The sequence below is a fragment of the Brachyistius frenatus genome, unplaced genomic scaffold (genome assembly GCF_029030835.1).
Source record: "Brachyistius frenatus isolate BFR_SWC_R1_liver_20210118 unplaced genomic scaffold, ASM2903083v1 Contig_177, whole genome shotgun sequence".
Lineage (NCBI taxonomy): Eukaryota > Metazoa > Chordata > Actinopteri > Embiotocidae > Brachyistius > Brachyistius frenatus.
In genome coordinates, this window is record NW_027210776.1 from 161,705 (window position 1) to 179,971 (window position 18,267).

The 18,267-nt window shown below is 44.6% G+C and overlaps 1 protein-coding gene across 3 annotated transcripts in view; it reads left to right on the forward strand.

The window, feature by feature from the left end:
• grid1b (glutamate receptor, ionotropic, delta 1b) overlaps positions 1-18,267 on the forward strand; it is a 335,801-nt gene that overhangs the window by 5,186 nt on the left and 312,348 nt on the right. For all 3 annotated transcript variants that reach the window (XM_069717577.1, XM_069717578.1, XM_069717579.1), the window contains exon 2: positions 9,244-9,399. In XM_069717577.1, coding sequence (XP_069573678.1) covers positions 9,244-9,399 — 156 coding nt within the window. The remainder of the gene's footprint in view (positions 1-9,243; positions 9,400-18,267) is intronic.

Here is an 18,267-nt window from a genome sequence, read left to right on the forward strand (position 1 = left end):
ACTAATTCTGAGAAGGATTTCATACTAAAATGATGATGTGGTGACTTTTTCAAGGTCGAAGGTCACCGTGAGCATGCTCCACACGTGGTCCCGTGAGACCGTGACCATCTTCCACATGTGGTCCCGTGAGACCGTGACCATCTTCCACACGTGGTCCCGTGAGACCGTGACCATCTTCCACACGTGGTCCCGTGAGACCGTGACCATCTTCCACACGTGGTCAGAGCCTGAATGTGCGACTCCAATCAAAACTGATCGTAGAGATCTTCTGAGAACGGTTGTGTGAAGCATCGTCCGCTGTCATGGCAACAGAATCAGATTTGTTGGACTTCACTGGACAGACATGGAGGGAAACTGACGGTTTCTGCGATAGGTGGGCGGGATGTAGTGTCATCGGGTTTCCAATCACATCACCCCCAGCTCGTCCAAATATGGTCACTTCCTGCTCCAAAACAGCAAGATGGCGACGGCCGAGATGCCGAACTGGAGTCTTCGTAGTGGCCGTTCACAGGCCGACGGGTGACATCACTGCATAAAGTTGATGCTGATATCAACACAGCAACATTATCGTATTATTTGGACAACATTCACTCTCCATTTGCCTCCGGTTTGGTCTCCAGCAGCTCCTGAGAAAAGTATCTCTCTTTAGTCTCTAACTGTGTCGGTCTGGAAACAGGGATGATTAGACGGCTGAGAAGGATCTATATCATAACTGTGCCCGAGGACCAAAACAAGGAGCTGAAGGAGGCTAAAATAAACCGAATAGTCGGGTTTGTAGTGATTCTCTGTTGGTTTCTGTCCCTCGAGTTTCAGAGACTTTGTCTCTCCCACGAAGGTCCGTTTGGTGCTCCGGAATCTTTTTACAACCTTACGCCAAAGAAATGCTGAATATTAATGTTCAAATATCACATTTAAACACGTGACATCACTTCGAACGTGTCAGTATCAGCCTCCAGAAGCCGATGTCAGCTGGTTGTAGCGCCTCACGTCTCCTGCAACTGTCGTCCAGGTCTGAAGGTCCTCCGGACGTCCCTCAGGGCCGAGCGGATAGCGAGTCACTGTTCTTATAAAGGAACCTGAGGAGGAGAGATTACCTCGTCCCGTGAGCCGGGCAGCCGACGAGGGATGATTTACGGAGGGAGAGTCCTGCTTCATCCGCCCGCCTGGTTTTGGAAAGGCGAGCTCGAACTGCAGGAATCCAATCTGTCGAGTTTGGCACGGCGAAATGAACAGCTGCGGCCTTTTTCTCGCCCCGCCGCTAAATAAGATGAACTAACCTAGTTAGAGAGCAACGCAAAAGGCTTCCTGCACCGTCTCAGTGAAGGTTTAGCCAGGCCATTTACCTCCACTGAACACACACACACACACACACACACACACACACACACACACACACACACACACACACACACACACACACACACACACACACACACACACACACACACACACACACACACACACACACACACAGAGCAGCCATGTTTCTCACTGCAGCAGCTTCACGATGATGGCGGACTAAACGAGACATGCAGTCGAGTGTTTGACCCCCAACGTTCGTGTTGCTTCTGATTCACCGGGACAGACAGACAGAGACCGGACGGAGCGGCCGACCCGAGAGGGAACCGGGTTCGACTGATAACGCTGATGGTGCGATTACTGATGTTTTTATTCATCAGGACTGAAGAGTGTCAATAAGTTTGATTTACTCACAGCAAAAACACAAAAGGTGAATTCAACTGGAAAAAACTACCTCATCAAACGAATGTATGGTGAACTTTTGACCCGCTCGGTATTATGCGTGTTTCCTCAAACTGATATGAACTGCTGTCACATGACCACATGCACGCTCTCTGATTGGGTAACCGTTGGCCGAACGACATCAATGGATTTTAGAAGTCACCAAGTCCTTCCAGCCTCTGACTTACACGCATGTCTAATTATTGGCGGGTTTTGCACGAGATCCTGAAGCTCATTTGCAGGTTACTCGCCGTGATTGACTTCGCTGTCCGACACTTTGCTCCCGGCTCGATTTAAAGTTTGCAGCCTCTCTCTCTCTCAGGTATCAGACGCATGCTAATGCTTCACAGGATCTCGCAGCTGCAGCGGCTCCATGCATCTTAATATCCGCCATATTATCTCCACAGTCGGAATGGATCTCGTGTGTAATTGCCGGTTACGGGAGCCCAAAGTGGCCGATCGTGTATCCGAACAGATGCACATTTCATTTGCATTAGGTTGGTTGCTGCTGAGGATTATTGGCTGTCAGTCGGGAGGAAGAGGAGCTGCTGTCTTGTGTGAAAGCTGTTGGGTTTTGGGAGGTAAAAAGGTGGCGGATGGAAGTTCAGCTTCGGGCTGATTCCTGCGGTTTATCTGTGCAGCTCCCAGTCATCCGTCTGTCTGTCTGTCTGTCTGTCTGTCTGTCTGTCTGTCTCCGCTCAGCTGATGACGTCTGATGCTGTGGAAACACATTTCTGGTGTTCATATACGGAGGAACTAAAATAAACAAGGTGCTGCGGTGGTTTGCGGTTTGCTCTTCCATACTCTCCCTTAGTTTTCCCGCAGGATGGAGCTGCAGCGTTACTCACAGGAATGTGAATGTTTAATTATATTAATAGCTGCTTCTTTAGGCCTCCGGGGAAATGTCGTCCAAAATCCTGGCTGCTATAAATCTTCTCGTTGTTGTTGCGCTCGTGTTTTGCAACATATTAAACCTCCACATTATTCATTTGGCTTCAGATGCATTCTGGCTCGAGATCAGGATGATTTAGTGTGTTTGGACGTGAAGGTGAAGTCCTCACAGTATCTGTGTTTTCACCACACAATGACCTGATTGGATGGATGGCACGATTCCTCGGTGATGGGAGTGTCTGCAGGTCACATCTCACCTCTGTCTCACTTTGATTAAAGCTCACGTGGCTGCTGGATTCAACTTTCCTGTTTTGGTTCTTGCTCTGCTGGCAGGTCAGAGTTCGGCTACTTTTCATTTTTCTCCGCACATTTTGCAAAGTCAGCCAAGTGAACACGGTGGTGCTGTGACTGGGACGATCGGCCACCGCCCGCAAACTGCAGCGTCGCTCTCTTCCAGCGTCTTTTATATTCTGTGGCCGTTCCCCATCTGAACCGTGTCTCCTCGTGCTTTTTGGGGGCATAAATGCAAGAATCTAGATTATTAAGATGTATTTAATTTAAAGTGAAAAAGAGCTTGAGTGGCTGTTGTTGACCCCAACCACGCTGTAAACCTTAACCATTTTTTAATGGCTTTAAACGGCGCTAAAAAACCCCACATAACACACGTAGAAGAACGTGTTTATGTGTCGTTATGGAGGACAGTTACTGACGATACATTTTAACATTTAATTTGGAGGACTTGCTGGAGTTGTTGGTCTTTAATTCGACCCCATTTTATCTTCGATAGATTTATAAGTCAGACTTCGGTCTTCTATCCAATATCTACAGTCACTTTATCCTGAACGGGGTCCCAGTGGAGACTGGAGCCTCTCAGCTGACCCTGGACATCATCAGTCCATCACACAGGAGGACAGGCAACCAGTCACGCTCACATTCACACCTACAATCCATTCAAGATCACCAATTAACCTGTCAGCCATGCCTTTGGATTGTGGGAGAAAAGCCAGAGCACACAGAGAGTTGTATTTTTTATTTTCTGATGGTATAAATAATGTCTCTGTTATGTCCTCGGTTGAACGTCAGACAGACACCTCAGTCATATCTCTACCATTTATCTCAAAAATAATAATAAAAACATTGAAAGCTTGGAGGAAAATATTTACATCTATTTGCACACAGATACAACGACACAAAAGTGTTTTGGGAATTTATACAGCAATTATTTAAATTTACATAATTTGCATTGTATTCTCATTAATATTAGCCTCAAAAATGAGCTGCAGATACAGACAATCTATTGTAAGAAATCCTAAGAAGGTTTAATATCAATAATAGTGTCTTGTGTGGGTAGCAAGGTTTCCAGGTCATCACCTCTCACTGGGAGAAGACTTGTGCAGCATCACTGCCACGTAACATGTACAAGAGTAATTTGTGTTTGTAACACCACTTGTGTTGTTGTCCCTCTGTGTGTGTGTGTGTGTGCGTGTGTGTGCGTGTGTGTGCGTGTGTGTGTGTGTGTGTGTGTGTGTGTGTGGGGGGGGGGGTAAATGGCACCTCTTGTGTTACCACTGATTAAGCCCTTAATAGAAATAGATTTTCCTGTATGAGGGCGATGAAAGGACGAAGGCCAGTAAGTATAATTGCATTGACTGTGGTTGCTGAAATCAGCCTTTTTCTGTCGATCAGTGGGACCCTCGGCCGTCTGAGATGTGATAAAACGAGAGCACGGTCACATTCGTCCTCTAAATTTCCTTTTACAATAATATCACGGAGATAAAGTCCGTCTCTGTGAATGGCAGTCTGGATTCTCCTTGTGTACTCTGAAGATGACTGGCCGTCTCACTTTGTTTGCTGTTATTTAACACGGGGCTGTATCCATCTTCCCAACAGAATTTGTACATCACTGCAACCTGTCAGAGATGTAAGTGATCTGTAATTATATTCAGTTTCTCTGAGAAATCACATGTCAACATGTCACATCTGGGGAGCCGGACGGAAACCGCAGCCGAGAACTGGGAGCTGCAGGCGCGTCGCTGTCCGTGGTGCTGAAACCGAGGCAGCCGAGAACTGGGAGCTGCAGGCGCGTCGCTGTCCGTGGTGCTGAAACCGAGGCAGCCGCATGGACTGTTTTCATCAATTGGCTTGTTTGGTTTGTTCTTCTTTCGGCAGCTAAACCTTTCCACATGGCCAGGATTAGGATTAGGATTTCATCTGAAATAGAACACAATAAAAACTGTACACTCACAAAGTGGTGAATCAGTGGCAATAAAAGATTCTAGCGCTGACTGAAAAGGTGCTCGGCTGAGGAGGCTGACTCCTCTCATCCTAAATATATCCTATATAAATCAGGACAATCTACACAACAACAACAGCTCAAACAACAAATAGAAGTTATTTTGCAGAAACACGTGCAGATTTGTACTGTGTACATAAGAGTCATGGAAGCCTCCATTTACGTGCATTTTTTTAGGTACTTCACTTGAGTGTTTCTATTGTCTCCTACTTTCCATTTAAAGTACATGTTAAACAGTATTAACTCATCACTTCATGCATTTTTACACCTCTAAAAACGTGTCTCTATGTTCACACGTCGCAGGAAATAAAACAGTTTCCTGAAGTTAAAATCATAAAATAAAACCAGCAAATGGATTCAAGTTATTGCATAAATACATATAATACGAAAGTAAGTGGAAGGAAGTTTAGTTCCAGAGAGCGTTTTTAAGCTCCCGTGCCATTCAGGAGTTTAATTTAGAAAAAAAATTAAATCTTATACTCTCACATTTTGAGTTGGCAGCCAATGACTACAATAAAACCCGAGAATATTGTCCAGCAGGGAGAGTCACAGCCTCCATAAAGCCTTTCTGAGATTAATAGGTCCAGCAAGAAGCCAGAGTTTACGGTCCCAGATCATAGAGGCCGCTAAATCCCCAAGTAAACCAGCCGCTTTCTCTGATTTCGCAGCCAGCTGGGGCTTTGGGACACAAAGCCTTGCACTGCTGCTTGATTACCTGCCAGAGACCGGAGGAGGCTTGATAAACTTACCAGCTCCAATACATTGTTTTTGCATCAGTGGCAAATAAATTGCATTTGGCTGCCGGCTGGTGTGAAGTTGCCACCTTGGATGTGGCGCAGGAATGTTTGCAAATACGCCTCGAAAGGTCAGACTCCAAATCACACATTCATTTCAATACTTAAACCAGATTTCCACATTTATGTGGCCTTTATTAACTAGTCAGCTCATTTGGACATTCAATAATCTGACTTTAAGGGTTTAAACATTTGTATGCAACAAATAATAAACTGCTAAATGCTAAAATGTCAAGTAAAACTTCTTGACACCTCTGAGTTTGTGTGATACAACCATGTACTGATCACTACAGAGTGCTTTTAGTTATCTGGAGAGAGATACGGTCTTTATTAAGCACTTTAATATTCATTTTAATAATCTGTCCTGATTAATTAAAGCTTCCACTTGCTGAGATCATGAAGTTATTTTTTAAGAAGAAGTACAAACAGAACGTTTTGCATGTTTTGGGATGTATTTACTGATGCATGTTTAGACCGCCACTGGGAACAAAACTAGCAATTCTGGTGGAAGATGGGTGATCTGCAAACGGTGCTGTGCTTGTGATGGATGTTTTTAGGAGTCAAATGCACTCTGGCTCTTTGCAGGCGTGTGTTTGTACGGCAGGATTTACAGTGTTTTCTTTTTCTCGGGAACAGCGTGGTTGTAGCAAGGTTGGTGCTACCGGGGTCCCTCCTGGACACATGACACGCTCAGTCGGACGTTCGGGTGTAAAATGTCTTTATTTGCCCGGCCCATACACCAATGTCTCTGTGCAACCGCTCCTCCTCAGCCTCCTTCTCCTTGCTCCCTTTATAAGGGAGAGCTCATCAGTCCCTATCTGGCTCAGCTGTGCTCATTACACCTGCCCGGCACCGTTCCCTGAACCACTCCTCCCACTCTCTACCCCTTGCAGCTGAGCTAACCACACCCCGCCACCACAGCGGTGTTGCAGCACGGAGATCAGAGTATCAAGGTGGGATGAATGACAACAGGTGGTTTGAGACGCTGTGAGAGAAAGATAAACTGGTGTTTCGTTGGTCATACAGTGAATATCAGTCCATCTTTAATCAAACGTTACGTACACTTCAGTGAAATTTGCTGCGTTTAGAGTAAGATGAGGTATTCATACACTTACAGCGAAGGGTTCCTGTTATGATGGAACAAACTACAGACGTATCATCTGGCTCTGAAAAATGAGGCCGATGCAGAAGTGACTGAAGCTGCAATACCACCGAGGGCCACTCGGGGCTGGCTCTGAAAAAATATATTTTTAGTTTTCTGGGTGTCCATCTGAAAATAATCCCATCATCCCTCAAAAAGACGTGTTTTCGGTTTGATTGACAGGCCTGTGGTGCAGTAAGGTTTCCATGTACGTGGGCGGGGCATAGCGTCCTCGGGTTCCGCTCACTCCTCCCCCAGCTTGTCCAAATATGGTCACTTCCTGCTCCAAAATAACAAGACTGCAACTGGCGAAATCCAAACTCACAAACCGATGAGTGACGTCACTCTGAACCGACGGATGAGAATATAGAATCATCATAAAATGAAAAGTGGATTAAAAGCACACATTTACCTCGTCAAGTGTATTATCACATGTTTCAGCTGTTTTCTGTCAAGGTTTTGTGATATATTTGTTGGACATTACAGATTTAGCCTCCCAGTCACTCTGGATTAAAAGCAGAATTTTTTTTTATAACTTTTCACTTTCTGATCTATGTATGGTGGAGGCCGATATCACAAAGCCTGGACAATTTAATTAAAGCTGTCAGCACAGATAGATACAACTGACAAGAGAGAGTGATGTATTTTTGGGATGAACTGACCCTTTAATTTGGCCAGTTTTCTCAGCAGAAGAGAGGCTGGAGGAGCATAAAATTCATGGAGGATCGATCCTGAGCTCACAGAGGCCCCCGTGGGTCCGGAGTCCGCCTCCTCCACCTCTTAGCACTCATTATTAATTAAACCTGTTCAAGTTTGAGGCTCACCAGTCTGCGGCAGCGAGGAGAAATATAAACCTCATCAATTCCCTCACCGTCCCTCTGACAGGTGCAACAAGACTCATTCTTAATTGAAAACGCCCGACTGAGTGCAATTTCAGAAGTGGGTGATTGATTGATTGATTGATTGATTGATTAAGCCCAGGAGCTGCACGGCGTCTCCTCGCCGCCTCCGAATCCACCTCGAGGCTCTGGGAGTTGGAGCGAGATGTTTAAGCACAAGCAGCCTGGCAAATTGAATTCTCACTTGTAGGCGTGGTTTTCTTAATTGTGGCTGACAAATCGTCCGAACAGAATCCGTAAAGTTTGATGCATCAGACCATCTGTTCGTCCGCCTGTCTGTCCCTCCGTCTGTCCTTCAGTCACGATCTGCTGCCGTACATATCTGAACCTGGAAGAACTCATGCTACAAAGTTGTTCTTAATGTTGTGACAGTTTTTTCTTTATTTTTATAGCACATGTAGATTCAGCAAAAAGTTGATCAAAAGGCTGCACAACATCAAAGAGACATTAAAAACAAAATCAGGTACAATTACGCTACGAAACAAAGACGTCCTCTGGTTTATTTATTTATTTTTAAATGATCTAATTTCAAATAATATAATATTTGTGGTTCCTGTTTTTTTATTGTTGATCTTTTTGTAACCAAAGTTAAAAAAACCGATGTTAATAATATAAACATATATTTTATAGAGAGCAGCTGATGATTGGCTAATTGAAGAAGGGCGGGGCGCTCCGCACATGATTGACAGTTGATGTCAGTTAGCCCTAACAGGTGTAAACAATGCAGGTAATCGACTGTCAGTTCGTATCACTGAGAGGAAGACGCGGAAGGTCTCTGAAGAAGAGCGGAACCGTTTCACCGGAACCGTTACCGGGCCGACAGTGACCGGATGTTGCCGTCGAAAGCTAACCGGAAGCTAACAGGAAGCTAACCGGAAGATAGCTGCGACAGCGGCACAGCTGTTAGCCGCTAGGTGTTAGCACAGCAGCTAACGGACGGACAACTACAGATTTAAAAAGTTTGTGTCTGCAAATATTAAACATAAAAAAATAAAAATGCGAGAGCTCCGACCTTCCCCCTTTTTTATTTGCTAACGACTGTGAACCTAAAGTGAAGCCGCCGTGTTGTTTGTGGACGATAATGTTATTAGCATTAGCGAGCTAATTGGTCACTTTTAAAACAGGAAGCTACAAAAAACACCGTTTAATGCTCTCCAGAAAAATATAAAACACATTTGAGTAATAAATTCACTTTTCATTGGATTTTAAATTCACATTTTATCATTTTAGTAGATTTTTCTTCATAAACTTATGACGTCATTCCCTGCTTTAAGGTGAGGTATGACGTCAGCAGGCTGAAAGAGGAGGAGCTTAGTTTGGTTCACAAATATCAAAGGTTCTGTTGATGACTAAAATGGATGGAGTTACTGACCGTCTGAGCTCCAGTTAAAGATGGAGCTTTTACTTTTTGCCTTTTACACCAGCTGTTCTTTTTGGACCCCGCTCACCTCTTGACCACTTCCTGTTTTCTGACCCGTCCCACAGGTGCGATATTCGAGGAGAACGCGGTCCGGGACGACGAGGTGTTCCAGCTGGCGGTGTCCGACCTCAGTCTGAGTGACGACATCCTGCAGAGCGAGAAGATCACACACTCGATTAAACTCATCGAGCCCAACAACCCGTTCCAGGCGGTGCAGGAAGGTATGGGTGTGTGAGTGGGTGTGTGGGTGTGTGGGTGGGTGTGTGTGTGTGTGTGTGTGTGTGTGTGTGTGTGTGTGTGTGTGTGTGTGTGTGTGTGTGTGTGTTGTTTTGACTGCAGTGCTTTTTTTGTGCCGGTTTGTTTTCCCCTGGTTGCTGCAGTGTGGGTGTGGAAGCATGTTAGCCTGTTTTACTCGCTGGCCTTGGATTTGTTAATCTCTAATCTCTGCTGGTCTCTCGGTGAAGCCCCCCCCCCACCTTCACCCCACCTTCACCCCCCCTCCACACCCCCTTCGCCCCCCTAAACGCTGTTTTGAATGGCTGCTGCTGTTCTGCTCTGAGGATGTGTTCCTCTCCTTCGCCTCCTCTTGTCTTATTGTTTCCTCTGAGACTCATTCTCTCACTCTTCTTCCCTTCTCCTCTTTCTCTCTATGTCTCCTGCTCCTCCTCCCTCCCCCCACCCTATACCCTCTGGTTTGTTCCACGTAGAGGAAGCTAGGGGGCAGCACTGAGTCCAGCTGTAATTTTCTCCCAATAACTGGTCAGAGGGGCTCTCAGGCCTCGTTGACAGGAGTTAATCTGATGCTGAATGGATTTGCTCAAAAGTGTTGCTCCAGAAAAGACAGCGATGATGTTGATGATGAAGATTAATGCCAGAGAATGCTGATAAAACCATGATTGTATTTTCGTGGGGGAGGTAATGAAGATGATGAGGTGTCTGTGGTGATGATAATGGATGTAACTGATAATGATAATGATGCTGATGGATGTTACAATGCTGCTGATTACAATGTGAGTGTTGCAAGATGCAGATGCTTGTAGTGATTAGGAGGATGCTGAAGATATTCATGTTTACAATGAAGGTAATTAAAGTGTGCTGTGAGGACGGTGATCTCATAATGAGGTTGGAAGCATGTTTTGGTTGTGGTGGTTATGTTTATACTTCTGTTCTATGATGCACTTGTTGCTGCCAATGATCATTTGACCAGATTCCTCTTCTTTTTAATTTAATTAATAAATTGATGTTATTGTCTCCAGAACTCGTGACCTCATGGGTTCGAAACTCACAAACACACTCAGAAAACAAACACAAACACAACTGAGTTTTTGTGACTCTGCAACATACAGTGAAACGGCTGCACCATTTTTATTGGATCGGTCCGTCAATATTTAGTAACCTGAACAAATCTGCGCCGCAGGTGGAAACCACCCAGACAGCTCGGTGGTGCTCGTTAAAAAACATCGACCTGGCGAGTGTGAGATAAATCAGTCCGGTTCAGCTTCTGGGAAGGTTTTTAGTTTTTTTTTTGAACAAAGTGTGACGCCTCGGGCAGTCGGCTTTCATAAGAACACAAGAACGGGGCCCGGGCCCTGACATGTCTTTGTTTTTTATTATTCCTCCTCTTTTCCCTGTCACATACAGACTTCTGTGACGAGGACACCAGAGGTCAGAGGTCACCGCATCCTCACAGGAGTTGAGATGAGGGTGGAGATGAAATGAGACAAATGTTGTTCATTCAGAAGAATCACTGATGTAAAGACGATGTACTTTAGGTGTCTGTGGCTCAGATGGTAGAGCAGATGTAGGTCCCCGGTTCCTCCTGTCCACGTGCCGAAGTGTCCTTGAGCAACACATTGAACCTCAGTTACACAGTCGACCACAAACTGAAGAGATCATCTGAGCTTCAACTGAAACTGTGCAGTTCTTATTGCATCGTGGAACGTCGTATTTATACTTGTTGTTGTTTTACATATTTTTTTTCTATTTTCAAAGCAGAACATTTAAGCTGCAGTTCACTGCAGGATCAATAATCACTTCAACTTTTGAGACAAAATCTGCTGTGTTGATTAAAAATTATATTCTTACATGTGTAGAGGTGAATCTTGTTTTGACTCAAATATTGTTATTATTATAAATTAATATTCTGAGCAATTATTTTTGGTTTCATGGTGATGAAGCAGGCGATGACGAGCTGTGACTGACGTGTCGGACGGGACGTTGGCTCTGTTGTTGACCCGTCAGACGTAGAAATGTTGTTTTGTGTAAAGAGGAATAAATCAGACAGGATGACGTCTACAGTCAGACTGCTCTGTGGTGATCTGGACTGTTGCAGGTGGTGAATAGGTGTTACGGAAACCCACCGAACCCACTTTACCTCCGGCCCTGCGTCTGTTTACAGTCACCTGAGATTAAGGTGCTCTGACAGGAAGTGTGCAACTCGCTCCTCAGTTTGTAGCTTTAAGGATTTAACACCTCGTAGCTGTGAATCACAACATCGGACGTTCGTCCTCGCAGCAAATCACCGCCGGTGAAATCACCGCGGCGCCTGTCAAAATGGAGGAAAAACAAGGCGACTTCCTCGGATGGCGTAGCTGTCGTGGCAAACACCTTCACGTTAATCAGCTCGTGAATGAATTGGTTATTTCTGCAGAAGGCTCATCAGCATCAGTCAGACCACGCGGCCCTCGCTGGCGCTGTAATTGTGTTTGTTTTCAACTGAACTTAAAAAACTTCTCCCTGATGACAGGAAATGACATGCGATGGTGAAAAATCTCAATAAAAAGCTTGAACTAAAGCCAAAAAGCACAAACCCGCCTCAGCAGCTTACTGGCTGCATGTCATGGTTTCTGTTTGGAGTATATAGAACATGCGTATCTGATCGACTGCGTTTGACGGGAAAACTGTTTGTTTAAAACGAAGGTAGAGTCTGAAACTCATTTCCTGAGGCTGCTTACGTGTGTCGCAATTCTTATTAGCAGAAAACTCATTAAAACCATAATAGTGTTTTGATTGCTTTGTGAGTGTGAACTCACACAGTTAAGTTGTTTAGCAGCACCTGGTGCCTGGAAACAATAGCGTGTTGACTTCTGACACGCCTGTCATGGATGTAAACAGCTAACACGGAGCTTCTCGTTAGCAGCACGCCTCCAAGTGTGTGGAAGGAGCTGCAGTTGGTGTTAGCGCTCACAACAGCTTTGGTTTCTGGATTAGCAGCTTGATTCACACTGAAAATCTTTGGAAACTCAGCTTTTCTGAATTCTGTCGCTGTGTTTGTGGATTATTTTCGGGGTGTTTTTGAGCACCTGAGATGAAATCGGAGTGAGTCACAGCCACAAAACTAAACCGCCAACACAAACAGGATGTCAGACTGAATAATAAAAAGTAGAAACGAAACGGTAGTTCAGTCTGATTGTCAGACTGATGTGTTAAATTTCCTTCTGACTCTGTTTCTGCTGGTGATGCTCACGGTGGAAAACAATCTACTTCTGCTTCTTTTTGATCCCAGAGAGGCTGGAAACGTATGAATGATCAGAAAAGAGCAACCAGAGTTTAGGTGGTAAACTTTCAGACGAGAAGACGTTCTCTTCTTGCTTTTCTCAGCACAAGACCGACCTTGAGTAGCGGAAGTCCACGTTGAGCGTTCCAGCTGTGATTATCAGGAAAACTCTCATTTCTGTACTTTTAATAATTGGTTGAGAAAACATGTCTCTCATTCTTATGAAAATGTCATTTAAAAACTTACAGGCAACAAAACAATTCACCATTTGTTGACGTCATTGTTTAGTGAATAGGAATACACACACACACACACACACACACACACACACACACACACACACACACACACACACACACACACACACACACACACACACACACACACACACACACACAGCAGAGGTCATTAACATTAATGGAAGTATTTGTGTTTCCGTGCATTTGAATTACCATGAAGTGACGCTGATGCATCGTGTGTGTGTGCATTAGTCCTGCTGTTTAAAAGGTCATGCACTTGATTGGTGTGCCCCCCCCCCCCCCCACCACCACCACCTGCACACATGCTTCTTGTCTGAGTCTGATCCATGTTAACCAGGTGTAAAAGCTGACACCAACAACGTCCTGTAATGCCTCTTCCTGCACCTGCTGGTCTCGACCGCAGAGCACCGAGGGACGCAGGAAAAAAAAGATTTGATGATGTTCACTCAGTCAAAATACAGTTAATGTGGCTGTTATTTCTCCCATATTCTCCATTTTATTTAGTGAAAGGCCACAATGTGATTAACTTAGACCGGAGATGATGTCCTAAAGTAGACGTGCTACTTCATCCAGGTTCTGTAATGGTTTTACTATCGATGAATACCGAGATAGAATAAGATGAGAGAGGGGAAAGTAATGAAGCAAAGGATGGAGGAATGGAGGGAGGGAGGGAGGGATGGAGGGAGAGATGGAGGGAGGGAGGGAGGAAGGATGGAGGGAGGGAGGGAGGGAGGGAGGGAGAGATGGAGGGAGGGAGGGAGGAAGAGATGGGGGATGGAGGGAGAGATGGAGGGAGAGATGGAGGGAGGATGGAGGAGGGAGGATGGAAGGAGAGATGGAGGGAGGCTGGAGGGAGAGATGGAGGAGGGATGGAGGAGGGAGGATGGAGGGAGAGATGGAGGAGGGAGGATGGAGGGAGAGATGGAGGGAGGCTGGAGGGAGAGATGGAGGGAGGATGGAGGGAGAGATGGAGGAGGGAGGGAGGGAGGATGGAGGGAGAGATGAAGGAGGGAGGGAGAGATGGCGTATGGGGGGTGGGGGGTGGGAGGCCAATGAACGGGGAGAAAATGTGTGTCTGATCTGTACGTCTTCTTGAAAGGTTGGTTGACTTCTCTCTGTGTGTGTGTGTGTGTGTGTGTGTGTGTGTGTGTGTGTGTGTGTGTGTGTGTGTGTGTGTGTGTGTGTGTGTGTGTTTACGGTCCGGCTGGTTTCTTGCTTGCCTTGACCTTTCTCAGAGCTCCCATGATCCTCCGTCCTCTGAGACTCTGCTGACAGCCAGGCTGTAGTGGATTATGGGTAATGAGAGAGGGATTCACACCCTGCCTTGTGTGTGTGTGTGTGTGTGTGTGTGTGTGTGTGTGTGTGTGTGTGTGTGTGTGTGTGTGTGTGTGTGTGTGTGTGTGTGTGTGTGTGTGGCTATCATGGCTGAGGATAAAAAAAAGATCATCTCAGTTTTAGTTTCCAGAAGTGTGTTTTCATCTGTTCACGGCTCCGTTTGCTCTCCGCTGGTTCGTATCGTCTGATGAGATCTGCAGCATGAGGAGGACGTGGAAAACGAAAGGATTGAAATGTTAATGTTCATGAAATGTTTGAAATAACTCTGAAGTCACTACGGCAGCTTTATCAGCTTCTTTTTCAGTCCACAAAAACCCGTCGCTGAACGATATGACAAAATACTGAACAATATTTGCTTATTAATTTTGATTGTAAATACTTGCTCACCAGTCAGCAGACTTTGGGACCTTCTGGCCTGATTTTCTGAAGTTTAGCTTCAACGTTTTCCCGACATTAACGAAGTTTTGGGCTTTTGTTGTACTTTCATTTCGTAATGACTCGTTCAGCTGAGCGTCATGACGTCAACGGGTCGGAAAATTGCATTTATCACGGATACATTTTTTCTATCGTTTGAAAAGTTATACCGACATTATCGTGAACAATATGATATGGCACATCCCTAGCTTTTTTATTTATTTAGAATCGCTACCACACGTTTCCAGTTTTAGGACTCTTCCCAGGTTGGGTTTTTACAGAGTGGATGAATGTGCTGTCAGTGTTGTTGGCGCATTTTCTTTTTTGTGTTACGTATAATTTGAATGTCGTGCCGTGTCAGGTGGGGGTTCTTCCTGTTTTTGTTGCATTAACTGGATATTCTTTTGGGGTGTTTGGACTGTTTGTTGGGACAAAATAAACAACAGAAAGATGACGTACCGATGACTCGCTAGTCTGTCATTAAACACCAGTAAAGACCTTTATTGATTCGTCATGTATCCCATAAACTCTGCAGGACTTCAGGAGGTCCGTCACGTCTCAGCATCTGTTCCTGTGACGAGGCTTTATACAGAGACGTCAAATTGTTACGACAAATATTCATTCACAAGAATAATATCTCTAAAACTGAATAAAAATGACGAGTTACAGTTTTCCTCATGATAGACGACGTAACTACAAATATTAAACCAGAACCTCCGTAGTTTTTGAGGAATTAAGGAGACTTGAATGTTAAAAGAACCAACATGCATTTTCATCACAAAGAATAAAATCAAAACCGGGTTCCTGGATTATCACAGCCCCCCCCCCCCCCCCCCCCGGGTTGCTTGAACAGAGCTGGTCTCATTAACACTGCCAGTCTCGCAGCAGCTCCTCTCGTCACAGATTCCTTTTGTCACAATGAGGGCCTGTTTATTCAGATAGGAGTCGCATCCTCATATATGCAACACTTTAATGCCATCGACAAACCCGCTGTCGAAGCCCTGCGAAGGAAAAAAAGAATCTCACTGAAACCATCTGTCAAACCAATCCGCTCGGATTACATGCCTGGAGTTCTCCACAAAGAGGCTGAGACAGAAAGCCGTTTCTCCACCAACTCTAATCCCTTTAACATGTATACGCTGATTTTTCAATAAAGACAACCCCGTCATCTCGTGTTTGTTTCCCTCCTTCTCCCCGACGGTACGGTGGAGTTCAGCAGCCTGACCCGCTGCCCTGTAATACGCTTATAATGTGATGAACTTTTCACCACTGCTCACTAATTCTTTAATTGGCTTTTCAATTCAAACAAATTAGGCTAATTGTCTTATGATCCTGTCCGGCTCGGCTCAATAACTGTATAATTAGAGGAGAAATGACTCGACCCGGAAAGTCATCTTCCTTTTTTTAATTTTTTTATTCTGTCATTCCTGTTTTACACTCTTGACTTCATCTCCTACTTTGCAGTCTTTTCTTCTCGAAACTTTTTTAATTGCTTTCATTTTTGTTTGTTTGTTTTCTCATTTTGTATCTACTTTTTTTAAATGTTTTTTTACTCGTTGATTTTCTGCCCGCTTGGTTTCCTCCTTTATTTCTTTCCTTCATGCTCTCCTTGTTTCTTTAATTTCCTTGCACTCGTTTCTCCATTTTCCTCAGTGTTTTCAGCTCTCAGTCGTTATAATTTTAATCAGTTCCTGATGTCATCTAGTTCCTCTGTGTGTTCATTAAGTTATATTATTTTATTATTTTATTTGATGAAGTTTGTTTATATGCTTGTGTTCCTTGTTTTCAGCTTGAGAGACATTATGGCCAAACAATATGGTTGATATTATCTTTTACGTTGCAATATGTCGTGCAAAGTCTTATATTAAAATATTAAATGGACTATCTTTTTAAATCTCTGCAGAAGAACTTTTAATACTGACACACACACACACACACACACACACACACACACACACACACACACACACACACACACACACACACACACACACACACACACACACACACACACACACACACACACACACACACACACGCACGGTGGCTCAGTTTAAACACGAGCACGCGCTGAACAAACGGACACGGTGGCTCCGAATGAAACGATTAACTTTGCATGTTTTTAGCTCTCGTCTCAGCTTCTGTCAGACAGGATGACAGTTAAGTTATAACGGCTGCTAAATGCTGAGCAACTGGATATGATCTCTCGTGTGTGTGTGTGTGTGTGTGTGTGTGGGGGGGGGGTGCCCGTGGTGCTTGTCTGAATTTGTTTGAGTGACAGCTCCTGCTGTTGGATCCCAACAAACAAATTGGCCTCATCTGTCCCACAGCAGCAGGTTCACACACAGCCAATACTGTTCAGGATCAGACGTCTGTCTGTCTGTCTGTCTGTCTGTCTGTCTGTCTGTCTGTGTGTGGCAGGTGTGATTGTGTGTAAAATATCAGTGACACTGGGTGAAAATGTAAATTGGTTTTAATTTGGCAGTTTGGATTCTCTGAATGTTCCCCAGCGGTGTTCTTCGTACAATGAGCTCCGTCTCTTAACGATGGATCTGCAGTACAAATTAAGATGATTGATAAGAAACGCTGCTTTTGAGTGATGTGTAAAATAAAATAAAAAAAAAAATAAAAAAAAAAATCGAAAATCATGAATAATTCACTATTATGACACAAAAATGTTTTTTGTTTTTTTTTTGGTGGAAAAAAGCTGCCCGGCTGTTACCGTGTTCTCCACACTGACCTGAGCTCTGTGGACACAGACTTTTCAACAGGAAACATTGATGGTCCAGTTTAGACCAGGGATGGATCCCGGTTCTCCAATAGTCATTAAGCTGAGTAGCAGATGATGGCTGACGTCAAGACACACTAACAGCAGGAGGAAATGATTCAGCGTGCAACCTTTTAGTTTCTGTCTGATTATCAAACTGTCTGTCTGGACTCTGTGGTGGAAGCAGTAACAGACAGTGTACAGATTCGTGTTTTAATAAATATGGATCCCAGTTTTCACCTGAAACACATTTTCCGTCAGCTGGTCCCAACAGTGTTTTGGTCTCGCCATCCCTGAAGGATGATGTAAACCTCGTCTTCATGTCAGGCGCTCCAGCGGCTGCGATAACTTCTCGTGTTGATTGCATCTTGTCCCTGATAAATAAGGATCCACATAAAAAAAAAAAAGACTTTGTAGACTTCGTTCTCGCTCTGATGCTGCTAATCTGAGCTGTCACTTCACTGTGTGATCTTTGTTGGTCCGGACTAACGGCTCAGATGTTTGCTGTTTTCTACTGCAGACACCAGAGTGTAATCACTTCACTTTCTGATCTGCCCGTTGTTAGATGTCAGTGATCCAACGAGGTGGGGGATTTCAAGGCCGATACTCCTGTCAGTACTTCTTCTTTTTGAAAACAACTAAAGCCTTTCTGTAGCCCAGGGCGGATTCACTGAGCATTAATCAGGGCAATGAAACCAATACAGCATCATTTAGTGCAGCTCACATTTACATCAGTCTGATTTGTTGGCCTGAAATGTCTTTAATCTCCCTTTCCCCGCTAGATTTAATGGGGTTAAACCAGCAACTTTTTTCATCT